We start from the raw sequence: 24,456 nt of genomic DNA on the forward strand, positions 1-24,456 counted from the left end.
AGAGAGAAAAATCAAAAGATGAGACTTACATAAAATTGTATGTGTAGGAAAATTATGTTACATCATGTAACATAACAAACATAAAACCCTTTGAATATTGAATCAGAATCAGCAGAGAAAAATGGTAAAACTAAGTAGATATACTAGGCATAAAAAAATAGATATAATATCATATTCCTAAATTAATACATCATTTGAAAAATAAGATATATTGTTAATTTTTTTTTAAATTGACAATTTGATGCCTTGGTAGAAAGAAGGGAAAAACATCTATCCTTTTAAAGGATATAGGTTTATATCCTTTTAGATCTTAACTGTTGATTTCTGTCCATCAACGGTTATAATCTTTTGGGCCAAACTTAATGGGCCAAATTTATTATTAATTAATTAATAATTTTAATCCAATAAATTATAACCGTTGATGGACATAAATCAACGGTTAGGATCTAAAAAGATATAAGTTTATATCCTTTAAAAAGATAGATGTTATGTACCAAAAAAAGAAAGAAAGATAGATGTTAATGTTATTCCCTAGAAAAAAATATTATACCTAATTTTTTTTATACATACACTAACCGATCATCTCTAACACTATTATATCATAATCTCAACTAATTTTTGTTCTTTAATTTTTCTCTTAAAATTATGATATAATGATATTAAATTATAGCAGATAGAATAGATAGACATTATATTTTATCCCCAGTTTAATTAATCAGCCAGGATTTGAAGTAAGTAAAATATAAATACATATAGAGGAATGTTATACTTATAATTAATTTTTTACAACCTCTTACAACCATATCTTAACACCGTTGATTTCCGCCAATCAACGATTATCATTTATTATGAATTAATAATTAATTAATAAGTTTAATTTGCGAAAATTATAACCGTTGATTGGCGAAATCAACGGTGTTAAGATATGATTGTAAGAGGTTATAAAAAAAAGTTGTAAGTATAACCTTCCTCGTATATTTAACTAAAAAATATCATAAAATTTTACTTATGTTATTATTCCTCTAATTTCTAAAATTTAAAGTAACGACCCTCTTCCTATAAAAAAAAAAAAATCCTAAAATTTTAATTCTTGAACGAAAATATCCATAATTCACACGCCTGTGACTTTCCTCCCTCGTAAAACCCAATAACAAACAGGTTTGGCACACAGGTGGCAAACGACGCATGGCCCGTGACAATGCCAAACATCACAGGCCGTGAGAACAACATGGCCCGGTGACTGACGATTACTATTACTCACTCGCAGTCCACAAGCGAAAGAAAAACCGCTATATATATATAAAGCCAAAACGTGAGTAGAAGAAAAAGGGATTTGTGTCTTTAGGAGAGGAAAGTGTTCTGTTTGGTTGAACGAAAAATCTTGCCGCAAGGAATAGAAAAGTGCAAGAAAACATTCGTTTGCGGCATAAAAGTTCAAGAAAATAGGAATGGGGAGTGAGAGCAAGAATCGGAATGGTGACGGTTGCGGCGGAGAAGGAGGAGAGGCGACGGCGGCGCATGGTGTACCGGCAGTGGCGAAGAAGGTGGTGCAGAGAGTAAAGGAGATCGTGAACTGTACGGAGCAGGAGATCTACGCTGTGCTCAAGGAATGTGATATGGACCCTAACCGCGCAGTCGAGAAGCTTATCGCTCAAGGTTTTGCTTCTTGCATTACTGCGTCTTTCTTCGGATGTGTTCGTTGATGCAGTAGAATGTCTTCTTTCTGTTTGGTGTTTGGTTGCTGTGATAATTTGTGCAGATGAGAAATGTGTTGACTTTGTTTTTCTTGTTTTTTAATTTTTTTTAATGCTGGTTTCCTGAACATCGATGTTTTCTTTCGCTTTTAAGAGAATCAAAGAACTGATTTCTGAGTTCATTTTTGTGTGTTATGATTTATCTGCATTTGCTTATTTATTTAATTTATTTTCCTTTTTGTTTTCTTTCTCAGAGTCTTACAATTTTTGAATCATCATGTGATGATTTTTATGTATCGTTATGTTTGTAAAGTTTTCAATATTTTAATTGTAGATACTTTTCATGAGGTTAGAAGCAAACGTGAAAGAAGAAAAGAGGTATTCCTCGTATAACATTGCTCATTGACATTGAGATAATGTTGAACTTATTATGGGATTAATAATCTAATTCTTTTTTTTTTTAACCTCAAGATGAAGGAGGCCTTGGATTCGAGGACTAGGGGTAATAACTTGGGGTTGATTCGTGGAGGCAAAACTGGCACTTGCTGTGATCGTAGTGTTGTGCACGGTGGATTAACACATGTGACTTATAATGGTATCTTCTTTGATTGCGGAACATCACATAATTTCTGGTACATGCAGATTATATATTGGCGTGGGTTTTTACTATTGTCTTGCCTTACTTTGTCGAATATGTGTAACTTATGTCAGAACATGGTAAAGCTGTTGACAATGGAGAGGTTGGGTTAAAATGTCCTTTGGATACGTTTTCCACAACTCATGTTGTGGGGAAAAATACAAAGAGGTCAGTTTTTTCATGCAATCTGTTGGATAACGTGAATTAAAATGTTACAACTGATGGAGTATGGCTTGATGTTACTGTTGATGGAGTGTTACTTATTTGTATCAAAATGTTGCTATTAGTTTTTTTATTTTTTTCAAAATATTACTATTACTTGGTGTTTTCATCATGTGACCCGGAAGTCTCATGTTCAATTCATGTAGCCAGCCTCTTTCAAATGCAAGGTAAGCCTATAGCATTAGGTTACCCTTTTTAGGGAGAGACAGGAGAAGAATAAGAAATATTTAATTGCAGTTTATTAAATCATGATATAAATCATGGATCGCCAAACTAATTTTTGAATTGGGAATTGTATCCAATTGTAAGATTCAAAGTCACAATGAAAAATAGTTTAAAATTTATCATATAAATGATATATAATGTTCAATGTAAAAATTGTAAACTAGGTATTGACAAAATAACTTAATTCTCTCACAAAACAAAATTATGAGTCTTAAGTTATAATTAGGTCATATAAAATAACTGCGTGAAGCCTATGTTTTAGAAGAACAAAACTAGAGTAATGATATAACCAAATAAGGTTCATATAGAGTGATCAAGTGACTGAGTGAACCCTCTCTTTCAAAAGAATGAAAAAGATCAATAGAATAGTCAAATATAACGCATAGAGTGAGTAACTGTTTCAAAAGAATAAAAAAGAGCAATATAATAGCCAAATATGATGCATAGAATGAGTGAGCGACTGTGTGAATCCCTGTTTTAGAAGAATGAAAGCGGGTCAATGGAATAATTGAATATGGTCCATTCATTAGCGCTCCTTAAATTCGTTTTAATTTAACAATTTAAGCTTATTTGACTTCTCAATCTTTTTATATGAGAATTGATGAAAGCAAAGCAAAGAATGAAAAATAATTAATAAATCATTGAAGCATACAGTGTGTATTTGTGATTTGGAATCACAACAATTTATGAATTAATTGCACCATTCAAGCCATATTCTTTTCATCACATGATATGAATTGTTGGCCTACCGAATCGTGAGATTCAAATTGTGAATAGTAAGATCCCAACAACTATGGTTAATAGCACAAATTAATTTGTGCTATTAAATTTTTCTTTTTCTTTTGTTCCTCTCTCTTTCTCTCCAAAAATTAGTATTAATTTTTAACCTTTCTATATTTTTATTTATTTTGCTTTTTATTTTATATATGTATATATATTATTTTTTCTTATTTCTTATTTATCTTTTTCATAATCTATTTTTGCTTTTATATGGGTTCATCGGTTGCTGATTCCAACTAATTTGGGATAAAGGTGATTTTGAGAATTGAGAATGTTTTAACAATGATTTTTATAAGTTTTGTTCATGGTCAATCATTCTGTCTATTTTCTCTTTCTCTCTTGGATTTTTTGTTTTTCATTTGCTTCCATTTTTTTTAATACATTGTTTCCAAGTTGGTGTCTTGCAATAGGGTATTCCAAGTAATTGTCATTCCCCATTAGTCCATTATTATTTTTGTCATTGAAATTCAGCGCTTCCATCATGAATTATCAAGGAACTTGGTGGCTGATGAAGGAGGCAATTCAAGCCTTAGTGGGTGTTTTAGCATTTTTCCTAGTTTCAAACTCTCCTTGTGGGCACTTCGTTTCACTCTTGCTATTCAGTTATATTTGAAATGCTTGAGATTATGGGTTCTGCCAGCTGCTGCTCTATGCTATTTTCAAAGTTCATACTTGACAAACAGGTTATGGGAGGTATATCTCACTGGTACCAGTTGAGTGATGCCAATTGCCAAACACTTCTGTCGGCGCTGTCATGCATGTATCAGTTGTATTTAGATAACTTAAATAATCAGTGAATACTAATCTTTCTGGAGTATGTTTGAGTTCTTGTATAGCCTACACATATGATGAAAATATATGTTTTTATTTGCCTGTCTTATAACGTTGATATCACTGGCATTATATAGTTGCAATATGTGATTAATTTTCTAAATAAAATGTCTATGTATTACTTACATCTTCTTTAAAAATTTGATGCAGTGATTCTTTAAGTACTGATAATGGAAGACAGGCATTCAGAACAGGTGACTCCATGTCAGATTCTGCCCAAGTCTCTTCAGGACCTCAATCCTCATTGATAGGAGTGAGCAAAGGACATCTTTCAATGGCAGACGTTGTAAGAATGGGTACAACATCTCAAGTTGCTGTTTCACATAACCATTATAATACCTCACAAGTTTCTACAGATGGAAATTCAGAGTCAAGCTTAAGTCTGCACTGTCAAAAGCATTCTGAGCAGCCTGTTTTTCATGATGAATGGCCTGTAATTGAACAACCAATTACTGGAAATTCACATGCACTAAACATGTCTGCTTCATCAAATTCTAATGAGCTGTTCAAGCATCCTAACTTGCATGATACTGCAGTTAGTTTATGCATGAACCGTGAATTAGATGCAGCCCAAGTTTCACGGGGGAATGTTGCTATTGAATCTGCCTCTATACATAATGTTACGAGCAGCAACACTGGACTAGGATCTCAGTCGAACTCTAACTTAAAGAATAGTTGTTCTTCTGATTTTCATAGTTCTTGTGAGCATCATGACGGTAACTATTCCAACTGTTGTTTTAGATTTAGAATAGACTACTTCTCTTTTGTGCTATTAAACAAGGAACAGTTGCAAGATTGTGTGAAGTCTTCTTTATGGTGAATGATGATTTAATTGCAACCAACATGATTATGATGCTTTACAAAGCCATGATATTTTTTGGGATTCATACGTATAAGGACTACTGTAACTTAACATTAAAAAGTAATTTACTATCAAAACTGTAAAGAAATATAGAACTAGTTTTCTGTTTAATGGTCTGAGTGAAATGCACCTAGTAGCATACTATTTATACACAAGGAATTAGTAAATACAAGTGATATTTACAAGACCACTTCCCAGGTGATAGTACCCGCTAACATTTAATGCTAGTGCTCCACTATATATTAAGTATGACAATTTCCTATGCCACTAATGGTTCAACTTCCCACACTCCCCGTCAAGTTGGAGAAACATACATTTTCCATTCCCAGCTTGGATACTATATTCTAAATTGCTAAACTATTTAATCCTTTGGTGAATATGTTAGCAAGCTGTTGTTAAGTGGAGACATAAGGTGTGCAAATTAGCCCACTTTCAAGTTTTTCTTTGATGAAGTGTCGATCAACCTCTATGTGTTTGGTGTGATCATGTTGAACTAGGTTATGGGCTATACCAATTGCAGACTTATTGTCACAATAGAGCCGCATTGGTCCTTTTATTTTAATCCTTAAATCATCAAGAAGAATTTTAAGCCACAATAGTTCACAGACTCCTTGAGCCATGGCTTGGAATTCTGCCTCTGCATTGGATCGTGCCACTACATTCTGTTTTTTACTTCTCCATGTTACTAAATTCCCTTCAATAAAAGTGAAGTAACTAGTAATAGACTTGTGGTCATTTGGTGATCCTGCGTAATCAGCATCAGTGTATGCTTCTAGCAGTACCCCTCCTTCTCGTCTGAATAGAATGCCTTTCCAGGTGTCCCTTTAAGATAATGAATAACTCGGTATGCAGCTTGCAAGTGAGTTTCCTTTGGGTTGTGCATAAACTGACTTATTACACTTCAAGTAAATACAATGTCTGGTCTTGTGTGTGACAAATAAATGAGCTTTCCTACTAGCCATTGATACATTTCTTTGTTCATCGGAGCATCTTCAGCTAGTCCTAACTTTAGATTGGGATCAATAGGCGTGCTGGCTGGTTTGCATGCAGTGTTTCCTGTCTCCTTAAGAAGATCAATTACATATTTCTGTTGAGAAATAAAAATTACTTTCTTGAAGTGAGCAACCTCAATTCCAAGAAAGTACTTCAATCTTCCAATGTCTTAATTTCAAATTGACTGGCTAAATGTTGGCTCAAGGCTTGTTTCTCTTTATTATCATCCCCGGTCATAATAATATCATCAACATATACTAAAAGGATTGTACTCCCCCTGAAGGGGAATGCTTAATGAATAATGTGTGATCTCTTTGGTTCTGATGATATCCTTTGTCAATCATAGCTTCTGAGAACCTTGCAAACCAGGCCCTTGGAGATTGTTTTAGGCCATACAATGCTTTCCTTAATTTGCAGACTTTGTTTCTTGGGAAGACACTCTTGTACCCTGGTGGCACATCCATGTAAATCTCCTCCTCAATGTCTCCATGTAGGAATGCATTTTTAATATCAAATTGTTGTAAGTCCACATCCATAATTTGCTCCAAGAGCCAACTGTTGATATTCAGCTCTATTAAAGTCAACATATTCAGCCTATTTGTCTGCCATTTTCCTAGGCACTTCTCTAGGAAGCTGAAATGTCATAATTAATTCAGACCTGCTTGTGGGCTGTCAGCTACTTTTCTATTGTCTTATGCACTTCTCTAGGGGCTGAAATGATGTGTATTTATTTTTCCTCTAGGGGCTGCATTTCAGTATTTATTATTGTCTCTTTTTCTAGGTAGCATTAACTCTATTGGTTATTAGTTGGCAGGTTAGTTGTTATAGTATTAAATACTCATCTTGTATAAATATTTATGTGTAGAGCTGAAGATGATAAGTGAAAAAAATACAGCCTTTTGTGTGCTATCTCTGTCTCTTTTCTAATTTCTTGTTCTAAAACTTTTTCATGGTATCACAACTCTCATCTTGAGGGCCTGACCACCCTATCCCATGTCCACACTGTATTTTTGCTCCATGAGAGCACTTCAAACCACTGTTAGTGGTGAAACTTCAAACCCAAACAATGAAACACAAAACCCTACAGCCCCATCTCCTATCTCAAGTGAAAGTCCATCTCTTACCATCACTGGACATCGATTCAATGGAGAAAACTACTTGTTGTGGTCTCAAAGTGTTCTCATGCACCTCAAAGGAAGAGGAAAGGTTGGGTATCTCACCGGTGACATAAAAGAACCCAATGAGGATGATCCAAAACATGTGCAGTGGGCCTTAGAAAACAACCTTATTATGTCATGGCTCATTAATTCCATAACTGCTGAAATGTGAGAAAACTACATCATGTGCAAGTTTGCCAAACAAATTTGGGATGAAGTTAAGGCTGGTTACTGTTACTCCAAGAAGGATAACACATCAGCTCGATTTCAAGTTAAAAGGGTTCTAATAGACCGGAAACAAGGTGAGTTAAATGTTACCCAATATTATAATACACTAATGCGTAATTGGCAGCAAGTGGAGAAGGAGCGTATCTACAACTTCCTTCTTGGTCTCAACCCTTCGTTTGATGGTGCTTGCAATCATATCATGGCTACTCACCCGTTACCCTTATTAACGGAGGTGTTCTCTGAAATTAGATGGGAAGAAAGTCGTCAACAACTGGTTCAGCCCCATCAACATACTAATTCAGGTATGGAAGCTAATGCTCTTGTTGCAGGAAATATGTTCCTCATTGATGGCAAACTTGAGCGCAACGGGAGACTGTGGTGTGATCATTGTAACAAACTTGGTCACACCAAAGAAGTATGCTGGAAGTTGCATGGGAAACCAGCCAATTGGAAGTCAAAGTACTCAAGGGAAGGTAGAGGATATTCAACCTCTGTAGAAGATTCAGGCACAACCCCAACCCCCAACATCCCGTGACACCATGTCATCTTCAAAAAATTTGTTTAGTAAGGAACAAATTGAGTTCATTCAAAAGTTATTTGGCTCTCGTATTCCAAGTACTAGTGCCATTGCACAAGTAGGTAAATTCAGCCCTCCATACTTTTTCTGACAAAGATGATACTTGGATAGTAGATTCCGGTGCTTCTCACCATATGACTGGTAATATCTCTCTCCTCTCACATCTTCATAAGAATTTTGAGAAGAAAACAGTCACCTTGGCTGATGGTAATTCAATATAAGTCCAAGGAATTGGGGTGACAATAATTTCTAAAGGCTTTACATTGCAAGATGTTCTTTTCGTTCCCAAGTTATCTTGCAATTTGATTTTTATTAGTCAACTAACAAGAGACTCACAATGTGCTGCCATCTTTAACTCAAATGATTGCTCTTTTCAGGATTTGGTTTCGGAGCGGAAGATTGGCAATGCTAGGAGGGTGGGTGGCCTCTACCAAATCATTGCAAAAAATTGGACGCCTCAAGTTCTCATGACTCTTGCTGGAAATGACAAGGATGTGATGTTATGGCATTATCGATTAGGTTATCCAAATTTTGATTAGATGAAGAAAATGTACCCCAACTTATTCAATAAAAGATCAACTTTTCCTAATTGTGAGTGGTGTCAGATATCTAAACATGTTGAATCCTCTTATCCTCCAAAAGCCTATCAACCTTCTCAACCATTTTCTTTGATCCATAGTGATGTATGGGGACCTGCCAATGTGAAAAATGTCAATGGGGCTCTCTGGTTTGTAACCTTATTGATGACCACACTCGCTTTACATGGATTTACTTGCTGCACTCCAAATCAGAAGTATCTGAATCATTCCAAGCCTTTCACTCCATGGTTCAAACTCAATTCCATGCCCAAATTAAACGGTCAGATAATGCAAAGGATTATTTTAGTTCCAACCTCTCATCCTACCTTACCAAACATGGCATAATTCACCAAAGCTCCTCTGTTTATACTCCTCAACAAAATGCTATTGTCGAAAGGAAAAACCGCCACCTTTTAGAAGTCCGATATACCCTTCTTTTCACCTTCAATAATCCCAAGCATTTTTGGGGTGAAGCCATTCTTACTGCTGCATATCTCCTTAACCGCATGCCTTCCCGAATATTAAATTTCAAGTCTCCAATCCAACAAATCCTTCTTACCATTTGTCCATAAATTCTCTCCCTCCTAAGGTGTTTGGTTGCACTGCCTTTGTCCATAATACTTATGGTGGTGGTAAACTAGAACCTCGGGCCATTAAGTGCATTTTCATTGGCTATTCCCCTACACAAAAGGGATACAAATGGTATGATCCTTGTACCAAGAAAACCTATGTCAGCATGGATGTTACGTTTCTTGAAGACCAATTTATTATCACCAATTGCCCATTTAGGGGGAGAGTGATCCAAGACAGTCAAATGAATGTCCAATTGTTACTCCCACAAAAGACCAAGGCATCTTAAACTCCTTCATACCCCAGCCAACCTTACCAGCAATTCTATCTGAAGCCAACCCCATCATGCCATCTGAGACTGACATTCTTATCACTCCTGACCATGAAGAACCAAGAACCATTGATGCAATTAGAGATGAAGAGCAAACAATCAGTCAGCCAGACAACCCTCCTCCTAGACAAAGCCAATATGAGTCTCTTACACCAAATCTTGAAGATGACTTGCACTGGCCTATTGCTCTCCGAAAAGGGGTAAGAATTTGCACTAGACACCCCATTAATAACTATGTTTCATATAAAAAATTGTCTTCTCAGATGCAAGCCTTCGTGACCAATGTTGCTCTTGAGGCAATTCCAAACAACTTCCATGAAGCCATCAAATGTTCTGAATGGAGGAATGTAATTAAGGAAGAGTTGATAGCTCTCAACAAGGACAATACTTGGGATTTGGTTGACCTACCAGTTGGAAAACCAATTGTTGGTTGTAAGTAAATATTTACTGTAAAATGTAACTCTAACGGTAATGTTAACATGTATAAAGCCAGGTTGGTTGCTAAGGGCTTCACACAAACTCATGGCATTGATTATCAAGAAACCTTTGCTCCTGTAGCGAAATTCAACACCATTAAAGTTCTTTAGTCAATTGTGGTGAATTCATATTGGCCTCTATACTAGATGGATGTAAAAAAATGCCTTTTTAAATGGAGATCTAGAGGAGGAAGTTTACATGGAAGTTTCTCAAGGAGTTGATACAAAAGGAAATCCTAACAAAGTATGTAAACTCTGCAAGTCATTATATGCCCTAAAGTAGTCCCCAAGGGCATGGTTTGAAAAGTTAACCACAGTTGTAAAGGGCCAAGAATACTATCAATGTCAAACTGATCACACACTCTTCATCAAGTCTGGCCCAAATGACCTGGTAACCATCTTGATTGTGTATGTTGATGATATAGTTATCACAGGTAATCATCATTGGGGAATATAGAAAGGTTGAAATTATCCCTTGCAAAGGAATTTGAGGTTAAAGATCTCGACCAACTCAAGTATTTCTTGGGTATGAAGTTTCATGGAAGCAAGATGGCATCTCGGTAACTCAAAGAAAGTATATTCTTGACCTTCTTAAAGAGACATGTATGTTAGGGTGTAAGCCTACTGAAACACCTATGGAAGGCAATTAGAAGATTGGACTGGCTCAAGAAAGTCCTCTAGTAGATATCAACAGGTACCAAAGATTGGTCGGAAAGCTCATGTATCTAACCCATACTCAGCTTGACATTTGCTTCCCTGTTAGTGTGGTTAGTCAGTTCATGTACAAACCAACAAAAGAACACTTGGAAGTTGTGTACATAATTATGAGGTACTTGAAAAAAAAGCCGGGAAAAAGGGCTATACTTCTCCAAAAATTGCAATAGGGATGTTGAGGTTTATTCCGATGCAGATTGGGCTAGATCAATGATTGACAGAAGGTCCACCACCGCTATTGCACCCTTGTATGGGGAAACTTGGTAACATGGAGGAGCTAGAAGCAACCTGTTGTTGCAAGGAGCAGTGCCGAAGCTGAATTCAGAGCTCTTGCACTTCGAATTTATGAAGAAATGTGGATACTAAGATTACTAAAGGAATTAAAACTCTATCACAACTCACCTATGCAAATCTTCTGTGACAACATGGCAACTATTGGCATAGTAAAAAATCCAATTTATCATGATAGTACTAAGCATGTGGAGATTGATAGAGATTTTATCAAGGATAAAATAGAAACAGAAATCATTGCCTTACATCGCGTGTCCTCCAATTCTCAAGTGGCTGATGTCCTAACCAAAGCGCTGCCAAGAGTCAAGTTTGAGGAGTTAAGTAGCAAGCTGGGCATGATCAACATATACAGCTCAACTTGAGGGGGAGTGTTGATATTTAGCTCTATTAAAGTCAACATATTCAGCCTAGCTGTCTTCTACTTTCCTAGGCACTTCTCTAGGAAGCTGAAATGTCATAATTAATGTTCAGACCTGCTTGTGGGCTGTCAGCTACTTTTCCATATTTATACCCTTTTTGAGTAGATGAATAGCCAAGGAAGATGCACTTTAAGGCTCTTGGGTCCAATTTGCCTCTATTTTTGGAATGGATATGAACATAACAACATACACACTGAAAATGTGAGGGGAAAGGTTACTGGTAAGATTTATATAAGGGTAAAAGGAGGCTAGGACATCCATGGGCTTTTGAGGTCTAAGACTTTGGTTGGGAGACGATTTATGAGGTATGTGGTTGTTAGGACTGCTTTTCCCCAAAAATGTTTAGGAGCTTTGCTTTGAAACAATAGGGCTCGAGTTTTTTCCAAGATATGCCCATTTTTCTGCTCTGCTACCCCATTTTGTTGCAGGGTATAGACATGAGATGATTCATGAATGATTCCCTCCTTATAAAAGAAGGGAGAGAGAACAAGATTAAAGTATTCCTTGGCATTGTCCGTTCTGAATTTTTTGATATTGGTGCCAAATTGGTTTTTGATCATTGAGTGAAAATTGGGCAAAATTGTATTTATTTTAGACTTGTGCTTCATCAAAAAAATCCAAGTTACTCTGGTGCAGTCATCAATAAAAGTTACGAACCACTTGGCACCAGAAACATTAGGGGTAGAGGATGGTCCCCATATATCGCTATGAACAAGATCGAAAGGCTTCAGGCTTCTTGTTTGCTGATTGGAAAAGTTACACGCTTGTGCTTCACAAATTCACAAATTTCATTGTGAAAATCATTAAGGTTAGTTTTTTAAAACAAGAAAGGGTACATGCATTTGATGATTTGAAATGATGCATGTTCAAGGTGTTGATGATGGAGCTAGATCTGTTTGGTTTGATCAGAATTGATGGAGTTCTCATCTTGGTCACTTGTCAAAAAGGTTACTCCAGTGGTCTCAAGAAAGCAGAGGCCGTCTTGTTCCCAATTTGATGGGAACAAAAGAACAAATCGAAGAAACAATTGGAATAATACCTCAAGAAATGGTATATTGATATGAACCAACAATTACAGTGTTTCAATAAAGAACATTACAATAACAGGAACAATGTAGGTTTATGGAAAATTCAATAACAGTAATGAAGAATGCAAAAAGAAGAAATGGATAATGTAGAGCAATTGGAGAGGCTTTACTCTCTCCCAAGTTCCAGGTCCAAGCAATATCCAAGATGCCTTACCCCAATGCACACTACCCTATTTAACCAACCAGACCCTCCTCAACAATCTCTCCAATTCTGTTATCCAAGTCAGCCATGTCAGCTAGGCTGGATCAATTCCACTCCCTGCTTGTGTAGCACCTTCTAACAGAATACCCTTTTGCTGACTAGGATCGTATCAATACGCCCCCCGTAATAATCACCTTGTCCTCAAGGTGGTGATCATTTTTCGGGATCCCATTGCTTGAAATTTAATGGCCAGCTAATGCACGAGGCTATGTAACCTCCACCACTGGGATCCCACTGTGTGAAAAAGATAGGCCAACGGATATCTAAAACATAAGAGTGCCCACTAGGGTCCCACTCTGCTTTTGCACTTGAAACCTTATTTGCAAATTTGTAAATAAGTGTCTCTGCCTTTGTTTTTGCATAGCAAGTAACACGAGCTTCAAATATCGGATTTTCATTAGTAGACACAACACCCTCATCAAGTTGATGAAAAACATTAATGACAATGGAAAATTGCCTTGCTTCAAACAAAACCAGCCCCTGTTTCACATAATCTAACAATGCCCATTCTTGTTCTTCACCCCTTCCATAATTTCCAGAAAATCCAACATTCAAAATATTCTGTTTTTCACCATGAATTATGCAAAATCTTTTTTGACATTGTTCCAAGATGGCAAAAGCATATTCCCTGCAAAATTCCACAAATTTAACCATAGTTTTATCTCTACTTGAAGAACCAGCCTCCAATTCTTCATGGGTCACATCTCCTTGTAATTTAATGGACCTATAATGATCAAATCGAAGCTTCCCAAGGTAACATGCAACTACTTCAGTGTTTATCCTGCCCAGACCCACCTGACAATTGAAAACAAAAATAGTATCCTTTGTATCAAAGGCAACATCAATCTCTAAAGCGTCAACATTAGCACTTGCAGTCTTGATGAGAGTCTTGTCAACTTCTAGGGTATTGCTAGCACCTCTCAGGTTTGATGGGTCTAAACTAATTGTTTGGGTTCTGAGTAAGCTTGGCCCAATATCATCGTTGACATAAAAAACACTTATGTACTTGTGTTGGTCCAGAAATATTTTGAGAGTATTTTGGGCCCGCTCCATTATGCTTGCAATCTGGCCTATATCTCTTAAGCCTTTCATTGACCTAATTGTGTTTCTCTTTTCCGATGCGTCTTGTTCTTGCGTTTCAACTTCCTCTCCAACCACCATTATTCCTGCACTTAGTCGCCATCCACCGCTTCCGAGGTCCAAATCCGGTGGTTCCAGCAACGAGGGTAGGTCAATCACTATCGCCTTTGGAAGTGGCAGCGCCATCACTTGCGTAGCTCCCTTAACTAGTTGAAACTGTTCTGAATTTTTCTCACACTCTATTGTCGATGACTCCACCGCTTCGAGTGGCTGTTCTAGCGATGGTGTTGGTGAACCTTCTCCCTCAATTATTTTGTTGATTTTCTCCTCTCCTTCCTTCTCTTTCAATAGTGTCGTCTTTGCCTCTGACTTTAGTTCAGAGTTGAAAACTTCATGCTCTGTTTCATCTTCTTCATCTTCCAAGCAAACCTCTGGTTGAAATTCCTTGAAGAAAGCTTTTAAAAATGTCCACCAAGTAACTTTTGGATTATACCAATATATGTACCAGATTCGAGCTTGACCGATGAATGCCTTCCTAGCCTTCCATGGCTTTTCACTATCCTGAATTCCCTTTGCCTCGAAGTACTGCTCAAGCTGAATCAACCATCCCCAAGCTTCTTCTTCCCCAGAAAATGTAGGAACCTTCGTTCTATAAAATTGATTTCTCATTTTTTTTTTTAATCTTTTTTTACACCAGCGTGGTTCAAAGCTACCCGGATCGGATAGCTCTGATACCAATTGATACAGACTAACCAATTTGATGGGAACAAAAGAACAAATCGAAGAAACAATTGGAATAATACCTCAAGAAATGGTATATTGATATGAACCAACAGTTACAGTGTTTCAATAAGGAACATTACAATAACAGGAACAATGTAGTTTTATGGAAAATTCAATAACAATAATGAAAAATGCAGAAAGAAGAAATGGATAATGTAGAGCAATTGGAGAGGCTCTACACTTTCCCAAGTTCAAGGTCCAAGAAATATCCAAGATGCCTTACACCAATGCACACTACCCTATTTAACCAACCAGACCCTCCTCAACAATCTCTCCAATTCTGTTATCCAAGTCAGCCACGTCACCTAGGCTGGATCAATTCTGTTATTTTGCTGACTAGGTTCGTATCAGAATGCCCAATCCTCCTCCCCAAATTTTTCTCCTGCAAAATACAAGAATTTTGATCGAATAACGCATGGCAAGACAGGTCCATGGTTAGTTTCTTGATGGAAATCAAGTTTGAAAATAATTTAGGTACATGAAGGACATTTTTAAGGACAATTAAGGGGGTAAGCTTAATGGTTTCAATTCCTATGACTGTGAGAAGGGTACCATCTGCAGTGGCAATTTTCCTGCTACTGGGACAGGGTGACCTTACCTAAACATGCCAAAGAGCAACTACCTGTAGGTTTCTCAAGACTATTAATGAGTGCGTCTCCCAATTTCTTCCTGATTTAGGCCTCAATGGGTGCAGGATTTTCAGATATAGCAATGTAATTGGTGGTGGATTCATCATTAGATGCCATCCTTAGTTCAACTTATGTGGTGAGGAAGAAAAAAAAAATATTATGGATTAAAGGATTTTTTCTCTCCTTAAAAGTAACAGCAATTAAGGCTGTTACAGGAAAACAAAGAAAAAAAGATGGCAATGAAGGCTAGGAAACAATCAGAGGGTTGCAGTGGTAGTGGTCAGAGCAGTCCCATATGCTCTGATACCATGTAAAGAAATATAGAATTATAGAACTAGTTTTCTGTTTAATGGTTTGAGTGAAATGCACCCAGCAGAATGCTATTTATACACAAGGAATTAGTTAATACAAGTGATAATTTACAAGACCACTTCTTAGGTGATAGTACCCACTAACATTTAATGTTAGTGCTCGACTATACATTAAGTATGACAATTTCGTATGCCACTAATGGTTCAACTTCCCACAAAAACCAAATAGAAAGATTTAATGGGTAAGACAGGTTTCCATGAATGTCTTGCTAGTGTTTTTTTTTTCCTTTCTATCTTGATGTGCTTCCATATATATTTAGCAGAAAAAAATTGATTTTGATGAATACATTGTACAAATAGTTGTTATAGTTGATTGAATAACAGTCATTATTAATATATGCACTGTTGCTTGTAAATTATTTGATTTTAGAAAAAGCCTATGATAGGATACCACAAGAACATTATGTGGAGGGGGAAAAAGGAGTTAGTGTGCATATATTGAGTTATAAATGATATGCATGGTGAGGCAACTAGTCTGTTAATACATGGAAAGTTAACAACAAATTCTCCTAATAGGCTTTAACTTTATAGTGTTGCTCCACGGGTAATCTTTGAATCCATACTTATTTACCTCAGTATGGAATATGCCAAGCAAGCTAAAGTCAAAGTGCATGTATTTTGTAGATGATATAATTCTAGTTAATGAGTGAAGTGGTGTAAATTGCAAATTTGGTTGTGGAGAGAAGCTTTGTCAAATGGTTATATGTTAAGTAGAAGTAGGACAGAGTATATGAAATGCAATTTTAGCAAGATTTGTACTAGCAATGTTTTGGAGGTGAACATTGGGCATCAAATCATAGAGTGATGGGGGAAACCAAAGCAAAGACAACACATAGAATTCAAGGTAGGTGGTTGAAATGGAGAATGTTTATGATTTGTGATGGCAAGGTGCCTTTATAACTCGACAAAAAGTTTTCGTAGATAGAGACAAGATCATTGATTTTTTGTTTAGGAATGCGTTGCATTGGACCCTAGGGCTTTTGCCCCAAGGAAAGATGCCATATCTTCACTTGGATTTGTTGACAAGTATGACAAGGTCCCAACATGCAAATGGGCGAGTATGGCGAGCAAGAAATGTCGTATGGATAAGGATGCGATTGGGAAGTTAGAACATAGGAACCTTAACCAGTAAGTTGAGGGAGTTAGCAGATGTTTTTTGCTTGAAGGAGAGTGAATATTGCTTGTTTGACAGAGACTAAGTGGGTTGGAGAAAAGACAAAAGAAGTAGAAGGTATCGAGTTCAAGTTGTGGTACGCAGGTATAAACAAGAGTAAAAATGGAGTTGAGATTATGATTGATAAAACTTTAAGACAGGGTTGTTAATGTCAGAAGAAAAGGTGTCAAGGATTATTTTGGCTAAACTTGTGAGTGATTTAATTTTGAATATCTTCGGTATGTATGGCCTCCAAATTGGACTACGATTAACCAATAAGAATCAATTTTGGGAAGACTTGGAGGAGGTTTTAAGGGGAATACCACGTGCACAGAAGTTTTATTGATACTTTGGTTTATTGAGTTTATTAATACTTTGGTTTTTGGATAGAATCCATTGAAATTTGAAATCTGATTATTCTCATTTTTTATTATCATAATTCTTGACTTCTGTACATAAGTTTTGTAGAGAAGTTTCCTGTCCTTGAATCAGAATCTGTAGAAAGCAATGTTTAGATATGCTGCTCTATGCATTCTTAATACATGGAAAATTATCGGTTTCACACAATATCTTTGTTTTTTTTTCTCAGGAGTAGGTAATGGATTGTCATTATTCTATTAATATAATTTAAATAAAATTACTAGTGTTGTCTTTGTAGATGTGTCATCAACTGCTTCAGATTTCCACCGGCTAAGTATAAGAGAATCCAAACTGGAAGAGCCATCATCCGAAGATAGCCCTACTGTGGTTCTTCCAAATCATTTACTAGCCTTGGCTGCTAATTGTTCACATTTGAGTTTCGGTTCATATAATGGTGGCAGAAACTCTGCATCTTCTGCAATTTTTGCATCTAACCATATTTCTAGAAGTGGCTTGGAAGAAAAGTCTGCAGCTGTAGATGGTTCTTCGGCTCAGTTCCTGGACGCAAGGCATTTTCTTTTCCATTTTCACCTTCTAATATGCTAAGCTATCTCTATTGAAACTCATTTTTTTATTTTCTCTGTATTAGTGCTCTATACCCTGGAGATAAACAGCTTGGATTTGATGCTTTTAGAGGAACAGCAGATTATGAAAACCATGACATACTTTCATCTCCTCCGCAAGAGCTTGAGAAGTATATTGTTCCGGAGGAAACTCTTGGGCATGACTACAACACTATGGTATCTGCATCAGTTCCTTTGAAGAAGCCAGACTTGCTGATTGGAAACCATTCTAATTTTCCAAGAGAACTGGTGACACTAAAGCCTTTCAAACTTGAGTTCTATATCTTGGTTTTCTTGTTGATATTGCGGGCTTCCTACATAATAAAGATCTATGCATATGGCCTATGGTCTAAAATAATATAGCATGTAACTTCTTTTTTGGAAAATGCAGTCTGTTGGGTGATATGGATTTGAATATTGTTTGTTTTATGGTCCAAGGTTCTTATTCAATATAGGATCTGGCTAAACTGTCTTGTTTCTTTCATTTTCCATGACTATAGAAGTCAGCTGAAAAATTAAGCAACTAGATTCTCACTCTGATATCTTTCCCAAAATTCTCTCTCTATTGAGCTTCCATATTTATGTTATTAATTTAATATCAGTGAGTATAAGTCCCTAATCAATATGATATATAGAGAAAACAAATTTCTGTTGAAATGCTGGTGTGTTGTCTCAATATGACATACACGATTTGCTTCATGTTTGTGAAATAGAGTTTGATTGATGCTTAAACTGATATATCCTTGTATGCATGACTAAACTGTTTCTTTTGTGTTGGGGTGCATTTATCAGGTTATTGTGCTGTTTTGATATGCCGGTTAGATTTTGCAAATAATACGCTGTATGATATGATTATGCATTTGATAGTAATGTTGGGTATTAATGTATGATGCTTAACACTTTCCTAGTAATAGGTTGGTACTTGGTGGTCAAATTATGATTTTGTCGCTCAATGGCTGTTCACTTATTCTTGCATTCGTGTAAGCTTTTAAATGCTATATAATTTTGAGATTTCCTCCTATTTACCTTGGCGCAGCATGCTGATTCAAATTCAATACCTGGTGATTTGTTGGCATTCCTCATGTCGCAATCTCAACCTGCAATATACAATAATGCAGTATCATCCATACGCAATCCTGCCATCTCCATGTCCGAGGTAGCTAGGGAATAATCTTCTATGCTCGCCCATTAATTGTGTGATTTTATTGTAATTATGCCTATGGCCCTATGCTAATAAATTGATAGAACCGATTTTCTTTGATTGGAATAGTCAGCTACTGAAGTTTTAATCACTAGAAAAATTTTCATCGAAGATTAGCTAGAAAGAGGTGGTTCAAGTCTTTGATCTTTGATGCTGATATATACTTGGCTATTAAGAAGTTAATGATACCCAAAAGTTCTGATTTCAATATTTCTAATCCAAATACTGTATTATTGTCTTGATGCTCACATATCCTGTATCAATAAAAATAGATGAGGAAAATATATGTTTGGTTTCCTGTATATATATATATATATATATATATATATATATATATATATATATATATCAAGTTGAGTAGTTCTCTCATGGATTACCTATCAGCAAAGTGGTATCTGCATTGGTTTGGCCAGACAACACATGGGTTACTGGGAAGCTGCTGCTCTTGGTGGAGCAAGGACTTTTTTTAACAGGGCAGGGACTTATGGTGCAACAGTAATGGGGCTATGTTGAATGCAATAGTTGGTTAGGTTTTAAGATTAAGTTCTTTGTGATGGTGAAAACACCTGACTCAATAACCATCCTTTGATTGCTGTTTCAACCTTAAAACCATGGATAACTTATTTTATTATCTTAATGTAGATATCAAATGCCAAATGAGTTAAAGTTAACATTAAAGGAATGTGCATTGGTATCAATTATTTGAGGCTTAAAGGCGCCAATGGAACCATGCCCGTGACTAAGTTATTGATAAATTGAACCTGATAATTAGTGTCATTGATATTCTTGACGGTTGTTGAACCATGCAGGTCATGGAGCCAGGCGCCTTTGCTTTACCTAACAGATCTGCACTTCCCCAAGATCTTACAGTGAAATCCTCACTACATTTTCAACAATTGCCTGACACAGAAGGATATGGTTCCCTGCCCCAGAATCAGTCATATATGACAACCACCAATTCACCTCAAACATTTTCAGGCAATAATGCATACAATCAATCTCATGTAGACATGAAGTACAACATTGCACAAAATAGAAATGAATTACTTATGAGTAGATTTCCTCCTGCCACAGCCAGAGATGCATTCGGTTATGAAAATCTTGGCTCTTCCTTCTATAGGCCTGGAAACTTTCTGTCTAACCCATCTCTTGGTGGTTATATGATGCCTTCAAGTAGCTTTGATCAGATTTTACCTTCTCAATACAACGGTGGTCGTAACTTAAGCTCTATTCAAGAGGTATGTTTTACATTTTTATTTCTGAGGAAGAATGATCGTTTCTATATAAAGCTATTGTTAATATGGTAATAGTCAGTGTACTTAAATAATGCTTTCATGTTTGAATGCTATTTACCATTGTGCATATTATGAGAAAATGGTCTGTAAAGTTAGCTATTGTTGATCTGGATATGCCTCCTCTCCATAAAATTCTCCCAGAAAATAGAAAGGAATGACGTACAACTGTTTTTTTAATTTTTTGATGGATAGGTTATCCCCAAGTGTGACCATTATCCTTGGCATACGTTATCCTATTAAGCCTACTGTTATCTAAATTTTTAATAGATTTTATTGTCATTCTTCTGACCAGCATGGTAGCTTTTCTCAATGGGATTATGGAGCTGAGTCTAGATCTTCGCTCCCAGAGAGAACCCGGGATAACATCCTGGGACAGCCAAGTCAGGCTTCCCTGTCACAATATACAAGTCGGGGTTATTCAGACCTTTATCCTTCCCGGACACAGAATTTGGAAGAACTTCAGCCGTCAGGTAGTTTTCAAGATTTGTCATCCAAGCAATTGCATCAATTTTGGAAGCACAACCACTAACAGTATACATCCTGCTGGTTTTTTCTCCCCCCTTTTTTAATGAGGAATTAATGTAGCAGGTTTAAGTGAATTAGGGTGCTATTATTTTCATTTAGGTGCTTGTGCGTTAATTCAATTGTACATACTTCAAAGAGAATTGAACTTGTCTTTTGTAGTTCTGGCTTATGCGTTGATTTTGTTGTATTACTTAGGCATCGATTTTTCTAGTGCTAGTTGTTTTTGTTTGGAGCAAGAGGAATATAAACTTTCACCCCGACAGATTTTAAAAATAAAAAAATAAAAAAATTACAAACATAAGCTGATATACAGTTTGATGTAGATTTTACAGGAATGTGGACTCCTAAATATTAACTAGGGTGTTCATCAACCGATCCAAACCGATTCAGATTGCGGTGACCAAACCGATAATCGAATAATCGAAAACCAAAAAATCGAAAACCAAAAAAAATCACAAATTTTAATTGAATTGGATTGGTTTTCGAATCAGTTGATAAAAATTGATCCAATCCAAATTGATCTAATATATTAATTCCCTTCTATTTATTTGAGTCTTTTCTCAATCATAGTCTAAAAATTTATAAATTCAAGATCCATTAACTCATCAATTAAATCTGAGAAAAAATTTAGTCACATCTCATCAATAAAATTTTATCTGACTAGAGCTTTATATTTCATTGTTCAAATTTTTTTTTTTATATTATCGTTTATTGATGCTTTTTGTATTTCAATTTTATTTTTTTTACAAACACTATTATACAAAAGAAGTTATTTGCACAATAATCATGAAATAAATTTTAAGATTTTAAAAAAATCAAAAATCGATCTAATTCAAAGCAAATTTTTTTGGATAGGATAAGATTGGATTTGAAAAAAAATTCAAACTGAATGGATGATTACATGATCAAACCAAAGGGATTAGATCAGATAATTTCAAAATCGATCCAATACAAATCGCGAACACCTCTAATATTAAGTATCCCTGTAGGATGATGATGAGAATTGACGTGGTCTGAACCGGAGTGGAATGACATTAGATATCTATTGTGGAGAGGCAATGGACATGATGTCTAGTTATTGTGAATTAGGTAGATTAATGCAATAAACAGTTTTTGGTGGGGTTGGTACTACTTAACTCCGTTGTAAATTCAATCATTTTGTTGGGATCAATAAATTTGTTGTCGTAGTCTACTTAACCTTCCATGTGGCGAAAGAGCTATTTGCTCTTTTGTTACTGCAATTTGTCCAAGGCAATAAACCAAAGCGAGAGAAAGAAGAAGAAGAAGCTAAATTCAATTAGGTTGCACATTGATGTTACAGCTCTTTACCGCTTTGTGCGCTGACCCGGAGCGAGGGGCTAGTCTCATGGCTATCGGCTGTGAGAATACTCGGATGTAATCCAAAAAATATCTTCACAACCCGGTTTCTTCGGCAGCAAAGGGAGTGGATCAAAAAACAAGCCAAAATCACCAATAATTGTGACGAGGGATAATGCTATTCTTAGTGTTTATGCCAAAGAAGTAAGCTCGGGATGATGTGTGGAAGAAAGTTTGTTAAACATTGCAAGGAGGAAGCAACATGGTATTTGCATGCGTAGTGGGACCGCTAGTGTAACATATGTAATATTACGCCAACTAGCCTCTTCCGGTTCCATTGTGGTCCTTCTTGGTCAATTTGAGATTCTCTCAACGTTAGGGTCGATCCTCCCTCCACTAGCACCACCAGAGATCACTGTTCTTACAATTTAAATTAACAGGTGTTCAAGGGCAAGTTGTGGGTGGTGTAGTTGGTGCTATTATTGCTTTAGGCCTTTTTGTTGTCATTGCTGCATCATTCATGAACGGTACTTATTGTCCGTCATTTGACGATGATGTTGCAATGCCAGAACCATCATTAACAAAATGGCATAACCTTCATCTTCAATGTTACACAAGTTTTAGTAGGCACCGCATATTTTCGAATTAAGTTACCTAGAATATGAGAAGATTTTAGAGGACAATACCAAGACATTCTATAACAATAACAAGGTAAATTGAATTATTTATTTTCATGACTAGGGCGACTGTAATTTGTGCTTAATGTCTTTCAATAGTTCAAGACCAAGTATAACATTTGGGGAAAGAAAAAGAGAGAAATGAAAGAAATTTTACTTTCGTGCTATGTATTTTTATTTCAAGCATTTTCTTTTTCTTGACAGATATACAAATCCCAGCAATTTTGAATGCTGTTATTGAATTATAGTCAAACAAATCGTATATTTTGGTCGGCTTATGCGATTCTTATCTATGTATTGTGATTCTTTTCTTAAAATTTGAAATTTGCTCGGGACCCATATAATGGGTCCATCCGCCTTGGAAAATAGACCTTATTCATTGAACCTCATATTACATAATCATAATGCAATGGGTTTTTTTAAAAAAAAAAAAAAAAAATCATAATGCAATGTTTAAATTACATAACTCATGTTCATGGTTCTTTTACCCAAAATACAGCTCTTAGGCAACCAAAATGCAACATACTCATAATAGTTTCCAAATAACCTGTTTAAAGTAAACAAAAATCATCATGTGCTAAATCATCATGCATCAAGCTATCTTTGGCTTCTTGCCTTGGGAAACTCCCTCACTATCAGTGGTGGTACCTGAAATGAATCCTCATAACGTGGGTGAGATATAAATCTCAGTAAATTAAAGTTCTTGGAGATTACTCTACCCTATAGTTCACTTCAAGAGCATACATAATATCATAACAGAATATCATACATTTCATCATCTCATACTGTTCTGTCATTATCTGTTTATAGGACTTTTGCTAGGTTTCATAAGAATTAAACCCAAGGACTTTTGCTAGGCCCAAGGATGGTCCATACCATGCATTGCCTTCAAGAGACTTTTGCTAGGTCTCCTTAGTTACAAGCCATATAAACTTTTGCTAGGTTTGTTGGGCTTCATACCACATGAACTTTTGCTAGGTCCATGGAATGCAATAACATAAATACATCTTTTACTGGATCCATAGATACTATCATACATGTCATTTAACATCATAGTCTCAATCATCTTAAAATACATTTTATCATGCCATGTACCATGATGCATCTCTATCAAACAACCATTACCCCAATGGGGTATGGTGGAACACACAAGTGGATCGACCCCAAGGTCCAGAGGTTTACCTGTATTGTAGACTTCCTAAAATTGCTCTTTTCTATTGGTAGAGCTCTCAACCACACAAACCACAACAAGCAACTTATAGCAACATGTGGAATTGTGATTAAGATATCGCTTAACACATAAATCACTAAGCATTTGGCTAGAACACATTCTTAAACCATAATTCCATGACTTGCCACTATGTGAAAAATTCACATTTCTCCAACTTGCATAAGTGTGGATTCCAATTGGTGAGAAACGCTTACAACCTCATTGGGACCAACTCTACAAAATGAAACATCATGCATCAACCATACAATCCATGCCAAATCATCACACTTTTGGGTTACTATTCATGGAAAACCTAGCAATCTTAAAAATCCATGAAAATGAGGTTTGAGTGGTGCA

The 24,456-nt window shown here is 36.1% G+C and overlaps 1 protein-coding gene across 1 annotated transcript; it reads left to right on the forward strand.

Annotated features, from left to right (window-relative positions):
* The first annotated feature begins 1,340 nt into the window (after positions 1-1,340).
* On the forward strand, positions 1,341-21,097 carry LOC133294920 (uncharacterized). The gene is made up of 10 exons (XM_061493687.1): positions 1,341-1,656; positions 2,029-2,072; positions 2,166-2,289; positions 2,406-2,499; positions 4,540-5,105; positions 17,550-17,820; positions 17,901-18,123; positions 18,911-19,030; positions 19,885-20,313; positions 20,663-21,097. Exons 1-10 carry the CDS (start codon positions 1,449-1,451, stop codon positions 20,897-20,899), a joined length of 2,316 nt encoding a protein of 771 aa, XP_061349671.1. The 5' UTR covers positions 1,341-1,448; the 3' UTR covers positions 20,900-21,097.
* The last annotated feature ends 3,359 nt before the right edge of the window (positions 21,098-24,456 follow it).

This window comes from Gastrolobium bilobum, unplaced genomic scaffold (genome assembly GCF_033153095.1).
Source record: "Gastrolobium bilobum isolate Gb01-03AN ecotype WA unplaced genomic scaffold, APGP_CSIRO_Gbil_v1 utg26899, whole genome shotgun sequence".
Taxonomy (NCBI): Eukaryota; Viridiplantae; Streptophyta; class Magnoliopsida; order Fabales; family Fabaceae; genus Gastrolobium; species Gastrolobium bilobum.